This window comes from Pseudoliparis swirei, chromosome 2 (assembly GCF_029220125.1).
Source record: "Pseudoliparis swirei isolate HS2019 ecotype Mariana Trench chromosome 2, NWPU_hadal_v1, whole genome shotgun sequence".
In the NCBI taxonomy this organism is placed as follows: Eukaryota; Metazoa; Chordata; class Actinopteri; order Perciformes; family Liparidae; genus Pseudoliparis; species Pseudoliparis swirei.
The window spans coordinates 13,879,683-13,905,503 of record NC_079389.1 but is presented as its reverse complement, the minus strand read 5'-3'; the positions used below and the strand labels follow the sequence as shown (position 1 = coordinate 13,905,503).

Here is a 25,821-nt window from a genome sequence, read left to right as displayed (position 1 = left end):
TGTCACCTCAATAGGACCTGTATTCATCTCCACAGTGCCTATTACCCAGAAAGGGAATGAAACAACTTGCAATTAAAGAAAATAACCTTCAAAGCCCACAGTGGTTACTTCCTCTGAGAAATATATCATTTCTTTTACTTTGAATTTATCCAGGGAAATTCAACAGAGCATCATTACTCTTTTTCATTCAAAAATGGCTGCATATCCCGTCCCAGTGCATTCGTAGTCATGTTGTGCACTCCCACGTATTGTTGCACCCCTTCACCAGTAAATTTAGTCTAGTTGTTGTACCACTAGTATAAAAGACTGGCAGCATTTCATGCAAAGAGCTGCCCTGTTGCAGACTGAGCTCTTCTTTTTTATCCGATCAGTTCTTCAACAACAAAAGCAGAAACACGTTTATATTCTCCGGTTGGTCTAAATGTCAAGTGAGAGGTGCAGATGTAGGGTGATATTTCATGATGGAGGGTGATACTGACAGGAACGAAGATGCAGCAACACATTTCCATTGGAATATTAATTCAGCTTTTTACACCTGGAATTAACATACTCAACTTAAATCATTATTGCACCATGATAGGCAAGGTACAAGTGTGTGTCTGTGTGTGTGTGCGTGTGTGTGTGTGTTAATTGTTTGTTTTTTCTCAGATGCAGGAGAAGACAAAAACCCAGAATGCTTTTCATTTTTACCCATAAAACACTTTCTCTAATTGGGCAAACACGCTGAGCGAGCATGAGCAATAGCCGCGGTGACACGTTGTTAGCTTCAACACGCCACTGAGCTCATTAAAGCTACAGTGCAGAATATTCCAGGAAAGCCAAATACCAACTGTTGCCTCACAGCTGAATATTTTCATGTATCAAGCTCAGTCTCACCAAATATGTCTTTGATCAAAATATTTTGAGAGATGAAACAATATTAAATAAAAGAATGATTTCCTGCGGTGTTTGACGAAGCGCGTTAACGTCCGCAAGCAATGTTTTTGTTGGCGTTGTAAAAACCTGTAGATGTCGAGGACACGACAAAACAGCCGGGAAGGTATTCACAGATTCGGACTACGGACTTCGGACTTCCCGGCGTTTGTCCGTTGCCTAGCATAACTGAAATACGAAACACAGCGTTTGGTGGCGACAACTATTTTGTGTTGAAAGACAGCTTACTCTTTACTTACTATTTATAATGTCCGATGTTTTTGTCTCCATGATATTTGATTAGCTCACTGTCAGTTATGAGGGTGTGTGGTGCCTGATAATGTTCCTGACTTGTTTGATATAGCACCTGCTGAACGTCCCCTTTGTTGTGTTTAGATTGAATCTATTTATCTGGTTGATGAACATGTTTTCATCATGTATTCAACATCTTAGCCCCGACGCCTAAGATGCGCCTCGGGCCTAACAACACCCTTGAAGCAGACATTATTGACGATACAGTACTGCCTCTCGTACCTTATTGCTTAACATATCTTTACGTTGTAACTCATTTCTTTGTAGAATTATGTCTCTCTGCTCCTTGGAAACTTGATTTATATAGTTGTTCAGTTCCAATGGAGACTAATAAACACCGGTTCACTTTTCTAGGGTGACCAGACGTCCTCTTTTCCCCAGACATGTCCTCTTTTTGAGACCTAAAAAATGCGTCCGGTAGGGATACCAAAAACGTCCGGGATTTTGCTTCGTCGGATATTTGTGTTTCTCTGGGTCTACCCCAAATGAGTTAGTTATTACCCCTTGCAAGTTTTGGAAATGGTATCTCCCTTACATTCCACCTTCTTGCGCGAGCTCTGACTGGAGAGAGAACAGTCATTGGTCGACCGATCTCAGTGGGAGCCCTTTCCTATCTCAGGGGGGGCATCATGAAGGAGTTATGCTTAGGGCACCAACATGGCTAGCGGCAGCACTGACTACTGCCCCCCCGAGACGAAGTGTCCTCTCACTTTTCTGACTCATTTTGCTTTTGTGACGACTTCCCGTTGGGAGTGAGGTCAAGCTGTAATGGACTTTATATTACCCAACTGCCTTCATGGAGAGTACTATCTAAGCCATACATTTCAATAAAATGACAGAGTGCATTTGGTGTGTTCACTTATTTTCAACACCGCCTGAGAAAACGTCTTTATTTTGTTCTCTCAGATTGAAAGAGTTTGTGAATCTGCCACTCTGACCTGATGTGATATTTTGATCCGACACTGATTACTAACTGTGACTCTGGCAGATGCAGATGAGAAATATGTGCCGAAGATGCACAGAAGTAATATTTGGGTCAGAGGCTGTGCTGCTTGTGGAAGCTTGTTGCCATGGATTTGTAGCCTCATGCACCACCAGTTTACTCAGAGTTCAAGGATTCACCGTCGGGACTTCTGAAGCAGCCAACTAAAACAGTCAGTGGCTCTGGCTTAAGAAAAAGGACATGTGGAATCCAAAAAATGCACATTTAGTTCATGACAAAAAACTGAAGTTATCCATTATGAAACACAGAGGGGTTGTTACAGTCCACAATATGTGCTCTGTACTGTGTAGAGAACGGTGATGTTTACAGTGGGCTTTAGTGTCACATAAACATCATAAGTTCCCAGAAGATGCTCGTTTCAAGACTCCATATTAACACTTGAACGGTTTCCCAGTCTTTTCTGGCTTAAAACCAAATTTTGAGCCCTCGGAATTCTCATTTCAAATCGGGTCAACTAATTTGACAATAAAAATAAATCAGTCAGGCATAAACATATCAGATGCAGAATTGGTTTCAAACAAAGAGAGAGACCCGCTGAAACAGATGTTAGAGCATCTTTATCCTCTGTAGTGACGTATTTCCCGGGGAAATGGACTATTATAAATAAAGTCTTTTGCAATTGATTGGAGCCTAAACAGGCGAGTAGGTTTAAAATGTAACTGCCATGCTCCCCTGTTCGTGTGTGTATGTGTGTGTATGCGTGAGCATATTTGTGTGTGTGTGTGTGTGTTTATGTGTGTGTCTTTATTTCCCCCTCCTGCTGAAAGTCAACCCACACACATGAAAGCCATTCCCTCATCAAGCCCCATTGCATATCTTCCTCTGTTCTCCCTCAACTCCTCACCAGATCGTTATTTATTTATTAGTTGGAATGCTTCACCAGTCCAACTATTGTTCTTGTAATCTTTAAGAAACTTCTTCTATTTCTTCCGTACGTATTCTGGACGTTATCTCCTCCTTCATATATTAAGCTACAGAAACTGTTCAAATATTAAAATATTCAGCTCCTTCAGCACATGATTGCTATGACTTTTCATATTTCTAACTCTTCAACTGTTCATATTACAACTATTTTATGGTTATTAATTTGAATGGGATCACAATGGAGAAAGTCTTCAAATTTAAAAGCTTCTAAAGTGGTGAACTATAACTCTATGTTTCAGCTTTTTTCTTTATAGCTCTTATAGTTATTTAATTGTCCCCGTTTTAGTTGTATGTGTTTTTTTCAGCACCTCTTGTAGTTTTCAATGAATGTGTATGTGGAAGTTTAGAGCTGTGACGTCATCGCTAGAGGGGAGAGCTGCATCACCATTAAGCGGGGAAAAAAATGTATATCGTCACTACAGCCGCAATTATTACTCTTTAGGCATTATTTTCGGGTAAAGTAGTAGAGAATCCTGTGCGTGTCGTAGACAAGTGACAATGGAATTCAACAGTTCAACAAGTACGTGCACAGGGCCGTCAACAAGGCCGTCCTCAAGGTGAGGGCAGTCTTCAAGGTGAGTACCCTCCTCAAGGCCGTTCTCAGGAACGTCCTCAAGGTCGTCAACAAGGCTATCAAAAAGTTCGTCCTCAGGGCCATCCTCAGGATCGACCACAGGGCCGTCTCCAAGGTTGTTTTCAGGGAGGTCCGCAAGGTGAGAACCATCTTCAAGGTGAGAACCCTCCTCAAGGTCGTCCTCAGGAATGTCCTCCAGGTGAGGGCCTTCCTCAGGAACGTTTTTAAGGTGGGGGCAATCCTCAAGTCCGTTCTCAGGAACGTCCTCAAGGTGAGAGACGTCCTCAAGGGCGTCCTCAAGGTCAACATCAAAGCCAACCTAAGGAAATTCCAGGATCTCCGGCACATATAGCCAATCTGAAGTGGATTATTTTTTGTCATGAAGATAATATCAATAATCTCAAGAACCCGCTCCAGAAGAAAGACAATCACATTATTGATCTGCAGGAAGATAACAAACATCTCAAGTCTCAAAGCAAGCTGGTAAGCCAGACCACTCAGAAACTTGAGACCCAGGTTTGGCAGGACAAATTCAACGGGAAGGAAGGAAAGGTGACAAGAAAGGTAGAAAAAAGGAAGGAAAGGAGAAAATGACGCTAGGAAAGCACCACCATGACAGCAGCACGATTCGGAGCTAGGACTGAGCGTTGCAGATGGAGTGATGAATGCATGTCATTATAATATACGACCTGTTTTTTTATAGGGAGAAAAGTCGATTCAATTTTGATTTTAAATCAAAGAAAAATATTTTTTTGGTATAGCTTGTTTATCTATTCACGTAAATTGTTAAATAGTTGTTGTCTAAAATGGTAAAAAGGCATTTTTCCTTTCATCTCAACTTGAAACCTGTTGCAATATGTGGTGTCTGGACCATATATAAGAAGATAATATGCAATAAATGCACCATATTATTATATTTCAAATTATAAATAAACACTGCATGTGTCATATCAACATAAAGACACTAAGATGACTAAAATATCTTTATTTCACACTCTACCATCCTTACACAACCATAACACAATACTGACAAAAGCTCAATATGACATTTGTACAAGAGCTACAATACAGAAAGTCACAATGCATTGTGCAGGTTTCCGTAATGTAGTGTAGCAGATGCAAAGGGCTGTGCTTTTTGGGACACCAGAACTTATTCTTGGCCTGTTTCGAAGGCGGTGAGGGGAGAAACCCACCTGGCAAAGTAATCCCCAGACAGAGGGGAACACAAGATAAACTTAACCTCAATCCAAAGCACAGTGGTCAAAATCCCCAAGTTTCCACAGATTCAAAATGTATTCGATGAATTGTCGTAATAATGTGTAAGAATAGATATGAAATACCTATAAGAATGAAGTGATGAAGAGAAAAAATGCCAATGTGGTTAAGTGAAAAGATACAGTTTAAGTGAAGTGTTACAACAAGCAGATCGTTCTTAAAATTAAACTTGATTTTGTTTGTCATATTACATATTGTACATACACACATGAAATGTGGTCTCTGCATTTAATAACCCATCCTTAGCCATGTAGGAGCATTGGGCTGCTGTGAAGGGAGCAACGGAGGGTTCAGTGTCTTGCTCAATGACACTTCGACATATGGAGAGACCAGGAAACCAGGGATGGAAACAGGGAGCGAAACACTACACAGGACAGCGACAGCTGGCATCAATGTTCATGTTTATGTAAGTTCATATCTATCACCATACAGTATGATAATATGTAGATTTTGGGACTATCTGTACGAAAATTGGCATTGTATGTGGCTTTTTTTCTAAATGTGAATGAGATGCATGTTCTAGCTATTCAAGCTTCTTACAGATGGACTAAAGCAGATGGTGGAAGTGTTTAATCATGTGGTAGAGTGAGAAAATGCTGCATACTGAAGAGAGAGGCCAAAAGGAGGAGACACGGATGCAGTTGAAATGTGTCTGACATAGAGGTGAATAGCACATGTATATAGTTACTGGAGTGTTTCTTTTCCTCGGTCTCACGTTCTGTGACCACAGTCAGTGTGTGTTTGTATGTGTGCGTTCTTCATCCAGCTGTGCCGGGGATAGAGGTGGGTCACTGTGTACTTTACCTGCACTGCAGGAGCTCAACTGCAACTGACTTTCTAACACCAACTGTTATCATTTTTTGATGTGTGACACCAGCAAGAGGTCAAACCACCAGAGACGTTTTTTTCTTGAGTTTTACCAGCTTTACCTGGGAAGTTGTGAAGTTTAAGGTCATTGGTTTGTAATGTGTACACACACAAGGACACACATGTACATTCCTGCTGCCATTTCACACTGTTCTGCTGATTGACAGTTTCCGGTGGTAAAGTAATGGGCTGCAGTGGAGGAGAAGACTGCAAGCCAAGGAATATTGAATCATCTCTGTGAGGAAATAAATACATTTCACACTTTTGTATTCGGCCTCAAAACATACATGTTTGTTTTGATGAGAAACACTGAATGTTAACAAAATGGTGTTGATCATATGAGAGAAAATAACAAAAATTGAGAAGTTGCATCTATTCAAAACAGAATCAGACACATTTTTGAAAGCTCATTATCAAAATAGAATGTAATAATTGTTATTTCGCACAAGATGACTCAAGGTATTTCCCAGCAGCACCGAGTAAGGAACGTCTTAATCAACCATGATCCCTGTCTGTCCTCCTCTGTGCATCACCAACGACGATCACCGACTGAATGAGTGACAATCTGTCACAGCACGGCAGCAGGCAAACTGCATTTCAAGATCATATCTGATGAAGAATGTGCAAATGTTGCCGGAAGGACAGTTGGTTTTATCTTTTCCTTTCACTGCTAACACATTTCAACATTAAACCAACAACACCTCAGGAAATGCAGCAGTTGTGAACCACTTACTGTAGTGGCAGCTCCAGCAGAGGTGATAGTCCTAAAATGACAGAAGTTCAACAAACTTGTACTTAAGCGTCTTGGTGTTTTACTAGTAATTGTTGCAGTAGCTGCTTACAGGCCTTGCATTGTTCTGACTGCTATTGTGCTGAATGGTTCAAACAAATGTTGCTTTTTTCAGTTATCTAAGTTTTGAAGGATTTTGCTGTGGCAATTACAGTAGAGGACAGAGTGACATTGCCAACATTATTACATTACATGTCATTTAGCTGACGCTTTTGTCCAAAGCAACTTACAATCCTGTTACATTCATACAGCGTATAGACGCAGCTACGAGAAGCAATTAAGGGTTAAGTGTCTTGCTCAAGGACACATCAACTAGGGCGGGGATTGAACCTCCGACCCCCTGATTGAAAGACGGATCTGCTACCCACTGACCCATAGTTATCACACTTGTACACTACTGGCTATTAATTAACTTGAGGTCGAAAGGACCAAACTGCCCTTGTGGTTCTGGGATGATGGAACGTATACATGGCATATCAACCAAAGTAGGCACCAGAGTAGAAGGAGGATGAACTCACATGTCACAGCACACTTGCCTTATGGACTAGTCCAAAAATGTAATGTTGGGATGCCCAGATAGCCTTAAGGTGGGATCACCAAAGCTTTTAGCGATGTCTTACATTTTCTGTCTGTGGTGTGGCTCACTTTCAACTCAATATGATATTTATTTGAGTGGATAATTAACGATAATATTATTGCTACTGTTAATTTCTGTGGAAACTTAAGAAAGGTTCTGGTTGTATTTGCATGAAAAATGGCCAAGATATTAAAGGGTATTTGTACAACCTGATATGACATTCCTTCTCCAATTCTCATCAGTCCATTGCTCTAATGATCTTCTATAGATTCCTTCTTTTGGCGGGCTTGCTTCCACTCAACATTACATCAGCTCACCTCTACTTATTCTCTTACAAATTTGTCCAACTTCAAATTATCTTTCCTCTTCCTCTACCTCTCCCACTCATCGTTTACAATTCAAAGTCTCCTGCTCTCTTCGCCATGAGCTTGTTCTCATTTTGTTTATGAAGTGCTCTCAAGCGTGTCTGACCCTTATCAGAGCCACAGATTAGCTCGACACAACGAGGTCCTTTGACTTGAGTGCATAAGCTACTTAATCACATTCACATGCTAAAAAAGTTAAATTTGCAGCAGAACAACACTCATAGTGTCGTTGCGTATTTTGTGATCTTGTGTAATTGTGAAGTCTCATAATGTCTTGCAGGAAATAGATGAACAACTTAAAGGTGCACAGCCTTAAAATGCACATGCTATGATCTGAATGTGAACCAGACACAGGGTTGGAAGCTTCCACCTCTTTCAAATGGACTGACCAACCAATCAAATGCTTGTTCTGGTTTGTGGTTTATCAAAAGAGCAGGTGAGAACATTTGATGAGAAGAAAAGTGCAACACCTCTCTGCTATTGTGTTAATCCATTGCACCTCCTTAATCCCCACCATAATCATATTTTTTAATACACCTAGGATGACACCCGCTGTTCAGAAGCAGAACATTTTCCACACAAAGCGGATCCTCATTAATTACATGACCCTTGGTAAATCTAGTGGAATGCTTAAAATGACACACTTGCACAGTTCTCCCTCAAATGTAAATACTTTAAGATACATCTACATCTGCTTCTTCTCTTAGCAGGCAAGCTGTGCTTTCAGGGTTGCTCGATAAGCAACATGTATGTAATGGTAAGTGCAAGTTGTGCAGCATTTTGTTGATGGAAAACTGTTGTGTTAGCCCAAAACAGCTAACGTAGACAGGATGTTAGACCAAAAACCAAGAGTAAATCTTACTTGGAAAATTAGGGGGAAAAAAATCGTATTTGGTTTTGTGTTACCATGCGGGAATACAAAGAGCTTTCCAACAGGTCGGGAACCTTGACGTTAAGTCTCTAAAGCCACCGATGACAAATGACAACCTATGAGCATCTCGTATCTACAAGCATGTTTTCTCTTTCTCATGAATTAAATCATGATCGTGAACACAAGCTGAGGTTTCCTAACACAGACATGAACGTATACTTTCACCAGTTGATGTAATCCATTAAATCCTCTCATTTGAACATTTAAAGTCTCTTGAGCTCTCCACAAGCCTCTCTCCATGATATATTTTGATTGACAGGTGATCTGCTGCTGTACTATCTGATGTTTCCATGATGACTCACACATGTTTGCCATAGTCGTATTCTACCCCAGTGAAGCGTACACTTTATTGGTCAATTTGGCGAATGATATGAGATGTCAGGGACATGTCTACACTGTGTAGGCCACATAGAAGTGTGAATGCACAACAGCAACTGCAATTCAAAGCTTTTTCTGCACGCATCTGGCACAAACATCTACAGCAGTGGTCCCAGTTCAAAGGTTTGAGCTTTATAGCAGAAGAGGGACATAGAACTGTCAAACCTTTTAAAGAGGTCATGGTAGATGGGTGGGTGTTGGGAGATTGAATAAGGCATGTGACATAAAGCCATACCTGCCAACTTTAGTCATAAAGTTCTAAGATGAAAACACGGACAACTTCAAAACTGGACACTGTGCTACCCATCTTGTAAATCACACAGTGGTCCAACCTAAAACATTTCCTGTGATATCTTCCATTGCACTCTAAATGGGATCCGAATTCATAAAACGGACATCATGTTTTGAGACCACAAATGCATGTTTAATGTCTTCTCGAGGGGGTTGAACCTCCTTCACAGTAGTTACTCAGGACTACCTCATATAATTATAACACATGGTCACAATGTACACTCATCAGTGGGCATGTCCTGCTGACGCTGGCACCATACGTCTGGACGGGAGGATGAAGGCTGGGAGCAGATATAGGATGTTCACCGGTGGATTATTCCTGAATCCCAGTCGCCTTCGAAGAAAGTTGTTGAAACTATCAGGTGTAAAATGTTTACTGCAGGAGCGTGATCCTCAGCTCTCCATCAAGGTGGCTCCTCGTAAAATTAATCATCCCTTCTTCATGTCATCAGTTTTCAATAATTAAAATAAGGAGAACTTGTTTACTGTATGCTTGGTAAGTGTAAAATGTACCTAGGTAGATCATTAAATGACACACATTGTACTCCTTGTAGAGGTGATACTAGACTCCAAATGTCTCTACTGGCTCATTAAAGTGTTACTTCAGGCCTGTCCAAAAATTTTAACAAATTCTGAACACAAAAATGATGCAAATCCGTCTGAATCCACAATTCAGTCCACAATAGTTCAGTCCTTTCACATGTTTTCAGCAATTAATTTTTGCCACATTTAAAATGTGTTTGCACGGTGTTGCAGCAGCAGTTCGAGTGCATTCAGACCAGTCAGCTTTCAAATAGAGTTTTGCGAAGGTGGATTGCGCAACAACAATAGAAGTAGCAGAATATGTAAGCCTACGACGAAGATGAAAACATCTTCAAAGGTAAAATTATTAGGAATAAGACACATTCCCCTGAGCCGGCCCTTCTCTGGTGCGTTGAGATGATCTGTGTGCAATCGCATAATCTGACCAATGATCTTGAGTTTGTGCTGCTACTCTTTGAAGCTTTTTAGTTACAGTCTGGATCATCAGGACAAATTAGCCTTCATGTGGTCCTTCTCTGTGATCTGTGTGTCTCGTCACTTCCATTTTCTATCAGCCATCTGAGACATGCTCTTTTCATCACCACGACCGTTTGATCTGAACCTCTGAGCTCTGGTCTTTACAATACAGAAAGAAACGGACAAAAAGGGAGGGAAGACACATTGTTTTCAAATTGTATTATGCTGACCATTTTTTTCTGATATTTGTGTAATTATCACTCCTCTTAATGTCTTTGTCATGTTGCTTTTATCATAACAAGGTCTTTGAAATTAGGAGAGAGAGGCCACGTGCACACTGACATGTAATGCTTGCTCATCCTTCCTGTTTTACTGTCCCTGCAGACACGACTTGGCCTGCACGTTAAACCCAGAGCGGTTCTATCACTCTGTCTGGTGCTTTTCAATATACCAGTGGCAGATCCAGTCCCTGCCAGTGCCACCCTTTCATGTTTAATCTGCACTAATGAACCACCAAAGACAGCCATGCAAAGATGCAACACAAACCAATGCGTCAAATAACGCAGCTTGATCAGTGGGACTAGGCTCCAAACTATGATGGTCTACGTACCGTTCCAGCAGCTATCAGTTTTGGAACGTGTCATTGACGAGTTCGGTTTAGGCAACAAAACAACTTAGTTAGGTTTAGGAAGGGTGGTTGACGTTAACTTGACTGACTAACGAGAGTCAAACGTTAGCTAGCTAACTAAGTCATGTGACTCACACAAGTTGCTAGTAATTGCTGGTGATTTAAAGCACAGTTGATGTAAATAAATATTTATTAGTGCATTTTTAAAGAAGCTATCAAAATGTATTTCAAATAACAATGTATTAAATGACAATGTGGAAAACAGTGACAAGATGAAAAGGGTTTATAATGTACATTTTAATGCTACATAAATTATAAGCCAAACCTGCTGCTCCCGTCGACTTTATAGCGAGTTTCAGCTCATTGTTTAAGTGTCCCGCCCACAATGTTACTGGTTAGGTTCACTCACACCACTCTCAAAGTGTTGTTTGTAACTGTTAAAATCCCTAACAACCCACCTGCTCAGCAGTTAGTGCGTGGCTGGTAAACATACAGTTGTGTATTTAGCAGCTCAAGAGCAAGATGTTTCGCTCGGGCCTCGGAGGAGACTAAAGCAGAGCTAAAAGAAGAGTGAGTATTGGATTTTCACCAAATTGCCAGAAAAAGAGAACGCTCCTTATCTGCTATATATGTAAACAATAACCGTTTACTAAAAAGTTCATTATCAATTTAAAAGGTGATAACATGGCAATGATGTGTTTGCAGAGACAACGTTATTGCAAAAATGTTATCACATACAATTTTACAGACGAATGAATCGATGGCTCAGTTTGTGTTGCCCACCTGCTGTGGTTTTGCACTCAAAAAGTGAAAATGGTCAAAGTAATCCTTAAAAGTTAACATCTTCCATTTGTGTTAAAGTTGTATAAAAGCGTAGCAACACACTCGCTTGCTTTGACGCGCAGCAGAATGGAACAAGTAAATATTTACAACAGCATCAGACAAGATAGTATAAAATATTGTCTGCAGGGAGAGATAAGCACACCAGAGAGCTGGATGAGGTGGTACCTGCACATATTACATTGTCTTTTATTGTATGTGTGCAGCTGTCAGTAAGTTACAAGCTTGAGTGGATCTAGATAAATAAACAATCCTTAAATAATATAAAGTGAACCAGCGTGTGAGGCAGACCGTGAGGAGCCAGTCATCATCTACACCCTGATCCAGTGGAGGGACGTTTCTCTCAAACACCAAACCAGTTCATTCATTCCTCCGTGTATTGAAGTGCACACAGAGAGCCTGTCGACAGAAACCACAGCAGTGAGAACGGCGTCCCTGCTGGATTTGTGGCCGTGGCAAAGAACAAGGACAAACAAGAAGCTGAGGTTAAGGGACTCAAGGGGTTCATGATTCTCTGTGCTTGTTGTTCTGTAGCCTCCTTGTGGTCTGGGGAGGCAAAAGCACAACGTAGGAGGCAGGCTTTGACAAGCCTGTATAGCTGAATGCACACGCATCATACTGTTGTAAGGGTTATACAGTGATAGCATGAAGTATTATCCTGCAGAAGACATGTCCCAAACATGTTATCTTCAAGAGAAAGGTAACAGTAAAGCTTTCTACTCTAATGCATGAAGTGGAGTGGAGTAGTGTCAGGTAAGTCAATTTGGCCCACAGACGGCAGGCCATGAATATTCGATTAGGAAAAGTACATAAACTGCTGCTGCATGTCGCCACAGCTGGAACATGTTTTGATGTCCATGTGGCAAAACTAATGGAAACAGAAATGTATGTTCCTTTACTAGGATTGTTATAGATATCAAGCTGTTCAGGCTTTAGGCTTCAAATTGTGTATCATGCAATGACAAATTTATATTTCTAGGTATAGATTTGAAATGTAGCCAGACTTTCTTTGAGTATGGATGGGATTATAGTATGTAGATTATAGTAATTAGCAATTTGATCATGTGTGGTTGTGTTAAGCAAGACACAAGGGACACATTACAGGACCTTCAATAAACGTTGACAATTATTCTAAACTCTGAAGTTTCAAGACTCATTTCAAGTTTAAGTCTTTTGCTTTATTTTCTGCTTTATATTGGGGCAAAATACAAATATTCAAGGTTTGGACTGTGTTTGCATGAGTTTCTTTTGCACCTGTTACATTCCATTGATTACAAGAATAATACTTTTTAATACTGGTAGCAGGACGACCTTTCTTATTTTAAGTGAAAAACACTTCTTCACTTTAGGCCAACTGTGCTTGTTTCAAGCAAAATAAAGCTCATAGTTAGAATGATTCAAATTACATTTGATGGGGCATTTTTGCAGTGTGTCAGTAGTTATCACCGCCTCCAAGAATGGTTGTAACATTTGAATGGAAACGTATTATTTTCTTCCATGCAGACCCACCCTCACAGTAACTGAACCTGCCATGCAGATAAACACTCGGTCCACCCCCATAAGCTTTCATAGGTGGACGCCCATAGGGCACAGCCCTCGTTTAGCAAATGAGGGGATAGATGGAAATAAAGCTTCAGACTTTCAGGGCACATGACTAAACTGCCCTGCCTTGGTGCCTGTTGCCTAGCTACCGCCTACATCCATTCTGTATGATGTTATTCTATTTAACTCTTTTTCTCTCATTTTTTGCCAGTGCAGAGAGAAGACTTGAATTAAGCTAGTTACATCACATGGATATAAAGCGATATGTACATCATGTCCTGTACACATCCCTGTGTCTCCTTCGTTTATTCTATCACTACCTTTACGGTTATTCGTTTCACTCTCTGCACTTTATTTTTATGTTTTGCATCACAACTCTGAGATCAAGATGGCATTGTGCATCAGGAATAAGATGTTTTTATTTTAATGGACTACTGCATGGTGCATGGCATTTCAGGCTAATCATTGTGAACTGAATGTATGAAGACAGTTGTTTCTCACAGTGGGAAACAAGTGCACTGCGGACTGGGAATACCGATTTCTTAACGATTTAACTGTCACTTCCGACATCAACAAGTGCCTTCAAGTATGTATTAAATGTAAAGCAGTGTTAGCCCCATACAGACAGCACTTTACAGCTATTCATGTATTTATGTATCATTATTTGCATAATATCTGGTCCATGTGTTACTTTCCATTTTTCCTGTCAGTGCTTTTCAGCAAAGGCATCTTATCTATTAGATGTTCTTGTCATGATGCAACATCTTGTTATTCCGTGTGTTTGTCCTTCAGACTGTAAGCACTGCAACGAGCAGAGGAGAGCAGATTCACAGGGAGCAGCGGTGTTGACTATGTAAAGACGGAGGGCCAAACTCGTCTGGTGCCACGATTGTATATGGATCGTAAAATAAAAGTCTCTTTAAACATTCAGCATGCTGTGCAATAAATATATTTAGCAAGTTGAATAATGCTTGCGTGTGTTTCAGAAGGAAGAAATGAGCAGTGCGTGAGCTCACGGAAGAGGCTCGGTGGCTGAAATGTGCCTGTTGGATCCAAGACAAATGGTGGAAACTGAAAGTTCACAGTACGTTTATGCTTTTCACTTCTTTTTTATTTTTCTTTAAATGCAGTCATATAATTATTGGAGATGTAGGTGGTGGATGTGTTTTGCTGTTCTTAGAACAATACCACATGGATGGTGAAGTGGTCCATTTCTACGAAACTGAAAGATGTACATTATTGTGGGGATAATGTCATTCAACCAACAAATATTCAATGTGACATTTATTTAATGAAGAGAGATTGTAATCTGCGAGAGAAGAGCAGAGCAGATTCAGACCTTGTTCTTGGTTCCTCCTCCTGACGGTTAACCTTTGCGGTTCGAACACAGTTTGTTGAATATGTTGATGAAATTAGCCTCTCTGATGCGTCCGGCCATTGTTTATGCTGTGGTTGTTGAGTCAGGCGCAGCTCTGGGCAGATGGTGGTCAGAGTGGTGCATAAGGCTTGATATTCATCAGGAGTGCTGACCTCAACCATGATGTATTCAAGCATTGAATCCCCGCCCTGCATAATTAATGAGTGCAGAAATTCAAAAACAAGACAAAAGTAATTTTCAGCTCTCAGTTTCACACCCACTTCCCGCCTGCTCTCACGGTTCGGTTCGGTGAAAACATGAGATTCTGAAAAAATTCAGTTTGGATGTTGAACAAACTTTGGCGCAGATTACTTTATTCTAGAGCGGTTCGATGAAAAAGTTGCTGAAGTTCTACGGGGTCAATCAACAAAATTCAGTGGGTATTAATAAAAGAAAATGCACACGCCCACACTCAGCCATGAAATTATAAAGTAAAAATCTTTGGTTTTGCTGACTGTGAGAATTCTTTGACAGCTGGAAAACCTTTTTTGTTTCTTACGCCATTATCTGAAGTAATCCACTTATAACTTCAAATCGGGAATGAGCATTGTCAGGTTGTGAGACTTATAAAAATGATATGGTAACACTTTGTAATAGACTAAATGAATTATCAAATAAACGATTATATTAGTTGACGCAATGAATTGTTTTTTCAGATGTATAATTGTATTCAATCAATCTTCACTGAAATTATTTAAATGATACCTGCATTATTAAAGATGTATTCTTGATCAACTTGTCTCAGTTTTATTTGCATCTGTTTATTGACATATAATGTGCATTAAAGCATTGCATTAGGAAAGCTGTATGTGTGTTTTGTTTCTGGTTAAAAAACTCTACTTACAGCCATGCGTAGCCTCCAGTGGCAACCTTTGATAAAAATGAAGCTGGAGTCGAGTTTATTCATTTCAAACTTCGACGGAAATTCTCCTAATTCGCATTTCCTTTTTTTGCCTGGTTTCAAAAGTTTGCTTAAAATGTGTTTGACAATGTGCAGAAGGTGACCGTAAACATATTGTTCCTTGCACTCAACATTGTTGACTGGGTGATGAAGATAAACCCACTGTGGCACACACGCACACAAACACCTGGTACACTGTACGGATGTGATACCTGTGAGAATGTATCACCACACTCTGTTCCCACTGTGTCTGTGGAGGGATCAGTGGTCTTTGGAGTGTGTGTGTGTGTGTGTGTGTGTGTGTGTGTGTGTGTGTATATATATATACAAACACATACACACACAGATACAAACATAAGGAAGGAATTATATCTATGCTTGTAACATGTTTTTATTGTAATTTAAATATTTGTGTGTGTGTGTGTGTATATATATATATACAAACACATACACACACAGATACAAACATAAGGAAGGAATTATATCTATGCTTGTAACATGTTTTTATTGTAATTTAATATGTGTGTGTGTGTGTATATATGTGTGTATGTGTGTGTGTGTGTGCGTGTGTGTGTGTGTGTGGGGGGGTGTGTGTGTGTGTGTGTGTGATTGAAGGGGAGGGAGGAAGGCGATCTATAGGACAGGTGCTTTAAGAGAACTCTTTGACTCATGGTCTCTTCACTAATTAAGTTTAGGCTCTTTATGTGCATATGCATGTGTGTGTGTGTGTGTGTGTGTGTGTGTGTGTAGGTGTGTGTGTGTGTGTGTGTGTGTTGGTGTGTGTATGTGTCTACTTATCTATCCATGGGAAAGCTTTGCCTTTTGCAAACCCCTCACCCTTTAATGATCTACTTTGTACTCATCTAAAAGCATATTCAGTCCACACAAGTCTGATCCGAGCTCTTTGAAACTTCCATTTGTCGTAATATCACCAAATCATAACATTTGGTGATTTTCTGTTTCAGTGTATATTTGTAGTGATAACAATAAAACCAGTTCCGTGTGCATGCATCAGTGTTTGAACATTTAAACTAAATGTGATATTAAAATGTTCTCAAACATAGTCTAATGGCGTGACTACATGTCAACCTTGTTTTATGTCAGCAGGCTTTTCCATCATTAACTGTTTACGTGCAAGACTAATCTGCAATTATTATGAATTATGAATTATTAGTCTGATCATTTCCTTTAAAATCTGAATTACATAATAATCATTTAAATTATTGCAGCTAAATATTGGGAGATTCTCCCCAGTGTGCATATTGATATAAAATATAAAACAGAGGTGGTTCAGTCTCTATGTGCAAAAATAAACCTGCATTCACCAGCTGAAATGATGGTCTTCACCCTGAGTAGGAGTAGTTGGCTGGAATGAAAGAAGAGAGAGAAGTACTTTAAGGAGGATATGGCGCTGGCAATCTTTTTGAATTATTCTTGTTGTCGTTACATTTAGCTGTGTTCTTAATGTTGGGGATTCGGTGTGTGTTTTATTTCAAACCTGCTCTTGTGAAAAGAGTCAAAGTCCATTTTGATTTGCTTTGCAATTTGTCCCAAAGGCTCCTTTATCTGACAGTGCTCATTCTCGTTGTGATTTGTTTAATCAAACAACAGATTAAAGACTCACGTCTATCAAGGTTGCAGATTGAAGGGGAGATGGAGGAAGTGATTCCACATCATTAGCACTTGGATTTATAGTTTGATTTTGATTAAATGCGACCCGTTAGGTTCATCTCCATCACAGCACATGCCAGCCACATTTAACAGATGACTCTTTTAAGATTTCTTCAATATGGGAATGTGACAAACTCTCAGACCTTTTCAACTTTCAGCTAACGTCAGCATTTCTTAACCCTACACTTGAGTCAATGAATACAGAGACAATGTTTTGAAGAGAGCCATTGTCCACAGGACTAATTGCATCCAGTCCAAATTGACACTGCATGCTGAAGCAAGTCGTGCCTGCCACCCACAAGCTATTTTCCACCTGCTGCCTACCTAGATTAACAATAGTGAAGCAGAGCCCAGGATAAATACAAACACCCACAGACACAACAGAGTGCACGCTCTTCAGATTAACCTGTATCCTCCCCGATGAGACCTGTTGTCTTCGAGAGCTCTGCAATCAGCACAATATGGACACCATATGGAAACAATTTATTCCGCTCGCACCCAGACAAGGCTCTTGTGATCACACCTAAAAGCTCTCGCAAGGCAATTAAATGTCTGCGCTAAGATAAGTGTGTTTTCCCCCAGTCGTGCACAGCATCGGTTGCAATTGGTGTGAGACAATTTAAGAACAGCGCTTCATGCAACCCCATATCATCATCTGCATCATCACATAAAACTAGTCTTTGGTATTTTAATCAGCACTTTTTCGCTTTACTTTCCCATTGCAACGACCACACAACCCTGCAATCAGGGAGAGGGAGAGAGAGATAGTGAGAGGGGGAGAGGAGTGGAGGGGATCGGGTTTCTCAGCCGCTCTGCACCCTAATCCTGGATTTGGAAACGAGATGAGGAGAATGCAGGTACGGACAAACACAAGTAATAACAACACTGACATGGGATTGGTAGGTGGGGGTGAGCAGCTTGATAGGAAATAGGGGGCCTCACAGGTAGAGAGAGGGGTGGTTAGTTGTAGATGGGTGGCATATAAATACCTGCAGTAGACAAGGGCAGCGAAATGCTGAGGGTATGCAAGACACTGGCCTGCCTGCATCTGTGAAAGAGAAAAAGAGAAAGGGTCATGCATTGCAGACGCCTCATTGAGAGAAAGCTCAATAGTTGAGTAGCTAACACCTTTGAGCAGTCATTTCTGTGAGAGTAAAGTCAACCTCATTGTTAAGCAATTTATCGAGAGTCTCGGCTGAGGCTACAGATGTGCCGCAAACCGTGGAGAGTTTGGTCTCACATCCGTTTCCCTTTGAGAGAGAAAAAAGGTAACTGTTCACAGTTTTCTCACTGCATATTCCCAATTGAGTAGAGTGAGAACTGTGCTTGGTTGAATTAGGGACAAACAGGGCACGAGAAGAAGACAAAGACAAGGCAGAGCAAGAGAAGGCCAAAGAAGACAAGAGGAAGACGAAAGACAAGACAAGGAGGAGGAGGAGGAGGAGGAGGAGGAGGAGGAGGAAGGGATTTCAAGAGGACAAGAAAAGACACAGTACAATGAATGCAACAATGGCAGATAAGATCCATTAAAGCAAAAGAAGGCAAAGAAAAGAAACCGCTTCACAGTTCAAACTTCAGCACAACGCTTGATTGAGGCAAGAGAAGAATGGCCTGCCAGGTGTTCAGCAGCGACCACTTCACCCCACTTACAGGAGATTCCCCGTTGCCTATCCTCATGCACCACGCCTCTACCGGGGACTGCCTGCCGGGCAGCTCCCATTCTCACAGCATGGTGTCTGCAGGTAAACTCTCCTGAGATGTTGAGTATATTCTCTTTCATGTCGTATTATTCCGTATAAAATGTGTCTTCCATGGTTACAAAGTATAGGAAGCCGACGTTTATCGTGTTTGATTGATTTTGTCTATGATTCACATAGCGATGTTGGGATATTAAATACCAGCTACAGGCAGCCCTTTACTACTTCAGTGTTTCACGTCAGCCCTTTGAGACTATATGAAAGAAGGATATTGTCATTGTGCCATTTCTTGCTGTGACAAAGTGAGACGTGCTCATTATATAGAAAGTCCCATGGGTGCGGTGTCACGCAGGGCTACAAGTCGTTCCCTTAGGCCAATGATTTACCCGAGTTGAGCATGAACGCAGTTGAATTGGATTTTTAAAAAATACATTTATTCAAAGCCAACCCGAATTATGTTAATATATCGAATCATCTGGTTTGGCCCAGCTGTCTCTGCTCCGTTGGTAATTGCTTTGAGGATATGTTATCAGTATAGCAAACTCCCCAAGGTCTTTTTCTCTATGGCACATGTGGATAAAACTTCCTGCATGTTTTTATTCCTGCTGATCGTTATAGCTCAGAACAGACCGGAAGTAGATCATGCAGAACATTGGTCTTATGATGTATATTAAGTCAAACATGTCAAATCTTGCAAATAGATTTTCTGCTCGGACAGTAAATAACATACTTGTGAATTTTCTGGCCTTTATTGGATTTCTGTCTTTCAATTAACTAAATGTGAAAAGTTGTCATATTGCTAAATAAGGACAATATGTAACAAGGAAAGAAACCAAATTCTCAATTATTTCAGGATTTTCCCCATTGGCACAGTTATGTATTGATGCCTCATAAACCTTAGTTAAGTCATCATACATGACACACAGAGCAGTCTCCTCATTGGCGGTACCGCACCACCAATGTACATCGGTGATTGAATTGAACACCAAGCTGGATAAAAAGATGGATACATGAATAATTATGTAATTAGCAGAGGACATTTAGCAGAGGACATGACCAGAGCAGCGTTCATCTTTAATCAAATACACTTATCCGGCAAGGGCATCAACAAAAGTAACGGTTTTAAAGAGGATCCACAATTAGTGGTATTGTTTGCCATCTTAAAGTTAATTTCCCTGGTTTTAGAAGCAATTACGCTTTTTTTCAAAGTTTGTGTAAGATGTGAGATCTCTGTCACATGTTTGATTGCATTTACTGAGAGGTTTAAAACTGTACCCGCATCCATAGCATCTGGTAGCTAACTCCAGTTTCTAGAATAAATGTGCTTCACTAAAAGTGCACTCGCATCTCTCTCCGTTCTGTCAGCATAGCACCAGACTGAAATCATGAGATACGTATAAAGTCTCATATTACTATATTGTTATCCTCATTAACATCTTTATTTCTATATTTAATTGAGCTTTCTTCATAAGCAAACTGAGCTTGTCAAAATGATTTACAATATTTTTTTCATCAAATTTAAAAACACATCTTTAATGGGCTTTCGGCAGATAGTCTAGCATGCGTGAGCAACTGCGTAGGCCGGTTAGTTCAGAGGATATTTCATGAAGAACCCACTTTACATTTTAAGACATGGTTGCATCTTATATCCCCATATTAGCCGGAACTGTATCCAAAGCTGACCTGAACTCACATCTGATCCGAGCCAATGCTCTCCAGTTCTTAATCAGCTGATCTGTTGTACTCCAGTCAGATTATAACCACATTTATCTTCATCAGTATCGTCTGGGCTGTCCCTGGGCCAGCCCTCCAAGCGCTCCCACATGCACCTGTCCACCTCCACCCTCGGCAACGCTCTTGGCAACGGCGCCCCGGGCTTGCATTACCCAGTCGCCCCCTGTCACTACAGCAACCAGCAGGCCACCTATGGCATGATGGCAGGTGAGTGGTGGTAATGGTATTTGTGACAACAATTGCAAGGCTGTAATTAATATGTTAGTCATTCAACAAACAATGAATCATTAAATCATTTTAATCCTTTAATTCAAGGATTGAATATATGAATGATGCTCCAATGGAAATTAAGTAGTGGCCCTAATAATGAACTTGGCATACATCTCATGAAGGCATAGATGATGAATATGTTGATAAGACTTACTTTATAATTATGATTTGGATATGAATGCTGATCGTTGTGCAGACAATATTAAAGTTCTCTCTCTCTCTCTCTCTCTCTGTGTTTGTAGCTCAGGAGATGCTCTCTGCCAGTATCTCTCAGACTCGTATCCTGCAGACATGTGGCGTACCTCACCCCAACATGGTAGGCAGTGCAAATCCATTGCAAGGTAACAATCAGATACACACTCTCGTTATCAGTGTTTCACACAAACAAACTCGCACACATACACACATAATCGTTCCCTGGCCTGCAGTTAAAGCCATTCAATTGAGCAATTTGTTTATTCCCATTTAATTTTAAATTTGCTACCAGTTAAAATCAATTTCAGACTTGATTACTTTGCCTGCGGCTCGAGCTCTCCAGCATACGTGTTATATATAACTGTCAAAGATGACTTGCCACTTCTTCCTAAAGCTGCAGAGAGAGCAGAAACATGAATGTAGAAGTAACGAAAAAAGTCAGGGGGAATGGTATTGGTGTTAAGAGATATTACATGTTGGTGTTAAGAGATATTACAATATGTCAGTGCCAATTTCAAGTAAGCCATGAGCCTTAATTTAACTGCAACCCTGCTTGCATTTGCAGAAGAAAGATGATTGCTGGTCTTTTATCAGACGAGGTTGATAGATGTTAGCCACTGGAGAGGAGACTTGATATCTACCCACTCATGCATGTGGTCTAATAAAGGTGTACGGTATGCAGTGTCCCAGGCTCACCTAAAATAGATTAGGATTCCACTTAGACTGCTGGACACATTTAGTATTACCATCAGGAGGTCAAGTTTAAATGAAAGGTGTTGAAAGTTGCCCAATACAGCACTCGGCAGAGGGATATTTGAGAGAAAAGGGCAGTAACAGAGTTAATAGCGTTCAACAAAACTCTCTAATTATGTGAGATGGACGAGACAAGGTCACAAAATAAATTGACTCTTTCATTTTTAAGACTATGCTAACCTATTTTATATATTAACAAAGAGCCAGATATACTCGCATATTAGTCTTTGTCGGAGACCAGACGGACAGAGCTCAAAGGATATGCATTAATCAGGAGGTCTGAAACAGAACTCCTTCATGATTTTTCATTGGGGCTGATACAATCCCATCTCTAGTTAGCTATTTCAGTTTCAGATGAAACTTGTATGGCAATGTTACGTCAATGTTAGAGAAAGGTGTAATGGTGCAACATATGCTCAATGTGAAGGAGTTTGTAGGATTGCTCAGGCACATTCACATTGTCAGAATAGATAGATGTGAACATCGTTACACTGAGCAAAGTCAACGAGAGGCCGTCTTTCAATCGGGTCACATCAGCCACAATCGACCACATGTTGCCATGGTGACACACCAAGCACAGATTCACATGATAACCGTGGGATTTGTTGCAGTGTTTGAGTGTTTTAGTTTGTACATGATGAACTGGCAATGTAAGGCCACTGCACTGCAACCTTCTGTCTTGTAAATCTGTTATCCGTTATCCGTCGTAAATTCACTTAAGTGTAATTTCAGTCAACTGTGAAATAGCTGTCCCTGCACTACAAACCCCAGAACACAAGAGGGGAGTGTTGTATTGCTCATCTCAGATTCTCTTCCAGAAATGTTGATACTATCCAAAAGCAAAGAATATTCTTGGGATATATTGAAGCCAACATGTTGTTGCTGTTAGACTTAAATCACATATCAGGCATTGGCTATTATGTGCACAGTGTTGATGCAATGAGAAGCATCATATTCCAAATAATGATCCACCCATCTGTTACTGTGGCAGTACTCTGTCATTAATACTAACACAAGGAAACAACTATTGATCGGCAGCAACAAGCTCAGCTAACCACTTAACATGAACATCCACTTGTAGAAACTAGAAGGCCACTCAGAGGCTGGGGTGGATCATATGGAATATAAAACTCTGTATATCAATCTCTGTATCATCCTCCCCTCCAATAGGTTTTTTTTGGACACAATCACCACCATCACACCACCTTTACCTTTTTTAAAAAAAATGATGAAAAAAAAGAAGGTAAAAACAACATAATTAACCAAAAAAAAAAGAAATCGAAAAGGATGATGAGTATTTAAGAGAAAATGTGAAAATGTTAATTTAAATTACAGGTAAACTGCAGAGATGAATACCTGCAAGATATTATGTGAAGGGCCAGTGGAGAAGAAACAACACATTCAACACATTCAATAAGAAATAAAAAAAAACACACTCTTAATCAGGGAATGGAGCTGTCTGAGGTCTGTGCTATGTAATCTACGGCTGAAGATCTCATGAGGCGTACCTTTTTATTTTCAGGAGGAGATGTGAGTCATCACAATAATTAAAACAATTCTAGATATGGGCTAAACAATTTTTTTTCTTTCTTAGTACTTCATCGTGTCTGGCAACAGCATGTCAAAACGTGATATTTTTTGCTGTGGAATTAAAGGATACACGTGGGAATAGCAGACCTGCGGCTTTCAGCACCCTCCTGACAGTCTGAGGGTCTCCCTTGAGACACCTTACAAGACATGTTCCTCTCTCTCTCTCTCTCTCTCTCTCTCTAGGGTCTCTTACTCCTTGCCTGTACAAGTTTCCGGATCATGGGCTCAGTAGTGGTTCCTGTGCATTAAGCCATGGTTTCTCCTCACTGCCCCCGGCCCTCCTCTCCAGTGATGAGGCCCCTGGGGGCCAGTGTATTGGGGAGATGAAAACTGAAGGCAACAGGAAGACCATGCGGGACCCAGAAGAGGCCCCTGCCATGGACTCCCGGCAGATACGAGAGCTGGAGATGTTTGCCAATGACTTCAAAATACGGCGGATCAAACTGGGTGAGTATCTTCACAAAGTGATACCAAGTGATGATACTAATTATCGCTGAAAATGTGCTCACAACTGCACCAATTAGAGACCTCACTTTGAATATTTCCATTTTTGTATTTGCTGCTTCTTTGCTCGTGGGTATTCTATGAAGCGCTTCTGTTTCTTTTGACCTCCAGGCTACACACAGACCAATGTAGGCGAGGCGCTCGCTGCAGTGCACGGCTCAGAGTTCAGCCAGACCACAATCTGCCGCTTTGAAAATTTGCAGCTGAGCTTTAAGAATGCTTGCAAACTCAAGGCCATTCTGTCTAAATGGCTTGATGAAGCTGAGCTGGCCGGTGGTGAGTCACACACAAACTCCAACCTCTCAATAGCGATTTAGAGCATTTATTGAAATGTAATATTGACCTAGTTGTCTAATCTCAATGCTCTAAAAGATTCTGTCAGTGTACATTGCAAATATACTTTTGAGTCGATGTTACACGTTCAGCTAGAGATTACCGTATTATAGCCATGCTTTCCTTGCATGACTCCGAAGCTCTAACACCAGCTTGTACATCGTTAGGACAGAGTTCACCAACCTCTTTACCTTACATACATACAGTGAGCTGTGGGCAGTGCAGTGAGCAGAGTGAGTATTTTACTCTCAATAACATCACTAACAACATTTTGTTTTTCCTTCCTGCAGCCTTGTACAATGATAAAATAGGAATGAATGAGCGCAAGAGGAAAAGGAGAACGACTATCAGGTATCAACTGTAACAGGGGTCTCTCGACCTTTTTTCCTCCTCCAGCCAATTTGGTACCCAAGTTTTACATCGGCAAATGCAGACATAACGTGTGTCTTACTTTTATGGTCCTTTAATAATTTTTCAGCCACTTGTGTCCGTCCATACAGGGGAGATAGCCAATTGTGGATTGTATTCATTCAATCACACAATGCACCACTGGTCTTGGCAGACACACCTGGCAGATATAAAACCATCCTAGCTTTGTATTTACTAAATCTGGTGTCTGCTTAATCGCCTGCTAACGTCGCCTAATGTTGAGATGTCACTGTTTTTGTGAAAGCCGTGTAACTCGTTTAACTGGGGCCTACTTGTTGGAGACCCCTGGACTATAAGGAGCAATGATACAATGCATACCATACGATGACCTTTAAGTTCATCTTTTCTTCCCTCTCCCTTGTTCCCAACTGCAGCCTTGGAGCTAAGGAAGCCCTGGAGCACAGCTTTATGGAAAAAAGTAAGCCTTCCTCCCAGGAAATAGCCCGGATAGCCAAAGGCCTCCATCTGGAGAAGGAGGTGGTCAGAGTCTGGTTCTGCAACAGACGCCAAAGAGAGAAACGGGTCAAAACCAGTCTCAACCTCAGCTCCTGTTTGAACAAACTCAGTCCGCACTGCATTCTACAGATGTGTAAAACACAAAGACCAATGACATAGTCATAAGGTTCAGCTGGTGTCCATTCCCCTCCAGCCTGACGGAGGCTCGCTCATGACCACAGCTGGTAGAACCGTGTTATTGTGAAATCCGACAGGAAACAGAAAACCCCCAAAAACAAAGACGACCCTCATTCTGCATTAAGCAGCTGCTGATTCATTCGAAACGATTAAATTGTTATAACGTTCAGATGATGATTTATATAAGGGGAACACATTCTGTCTGCTAAAACTTTGAAGATAAAAGCTTTTTATTGACCTCACGTGCTGGTGTGACGCAGCAGCTTCCGTGACCCGACACGTTAATGGACTGAATGTAGCTGTGGAGTGTTTGCTATACATACTGAGAATACTGAAAGTTACTTACACAGACCAAATGAGATGTCATCTTTCAGCACCAGAGTGCAGATGAACACTCACGTAGATCAGACCTGTGCCTTCAACAGATGTGAGCTAAACTTTCATTTATTTATTTTCAAGACAGAAGGGAATCTTTATCATTGATGA

General features: G+C 40.8%; 1 protein-coding gene across 1 annotated transcript; it reads left to right on the top strand.

The window, feature by feature from the left end:
* Nucleotides 1-18,803: 18,803 nt before the first annotated feature.
* pou1f1 (POU class 1 homeobox 1) lies at nt 18,804-25,317 on the top strand. Its single transcript, XM_056435224.1, has 7 exons — nt 18,804-18,939; nt 20,674-20,835; nt 21,141-21,239; nt 23,620-23,883; nt 24,052-24,216; nt 24,564-24,624; nt 25,077-25,317. Exons 1-7 carry the CDS (start codon nt 18,804-18,806, stop codon nt 25,315-25,317), a joined length of 1,128 nt encoding a protein of 375 aa, XP_056291199.1.
* The last annotated feature ends 504 nt before the right edge of the window (nt 25,318-25,821 follow it).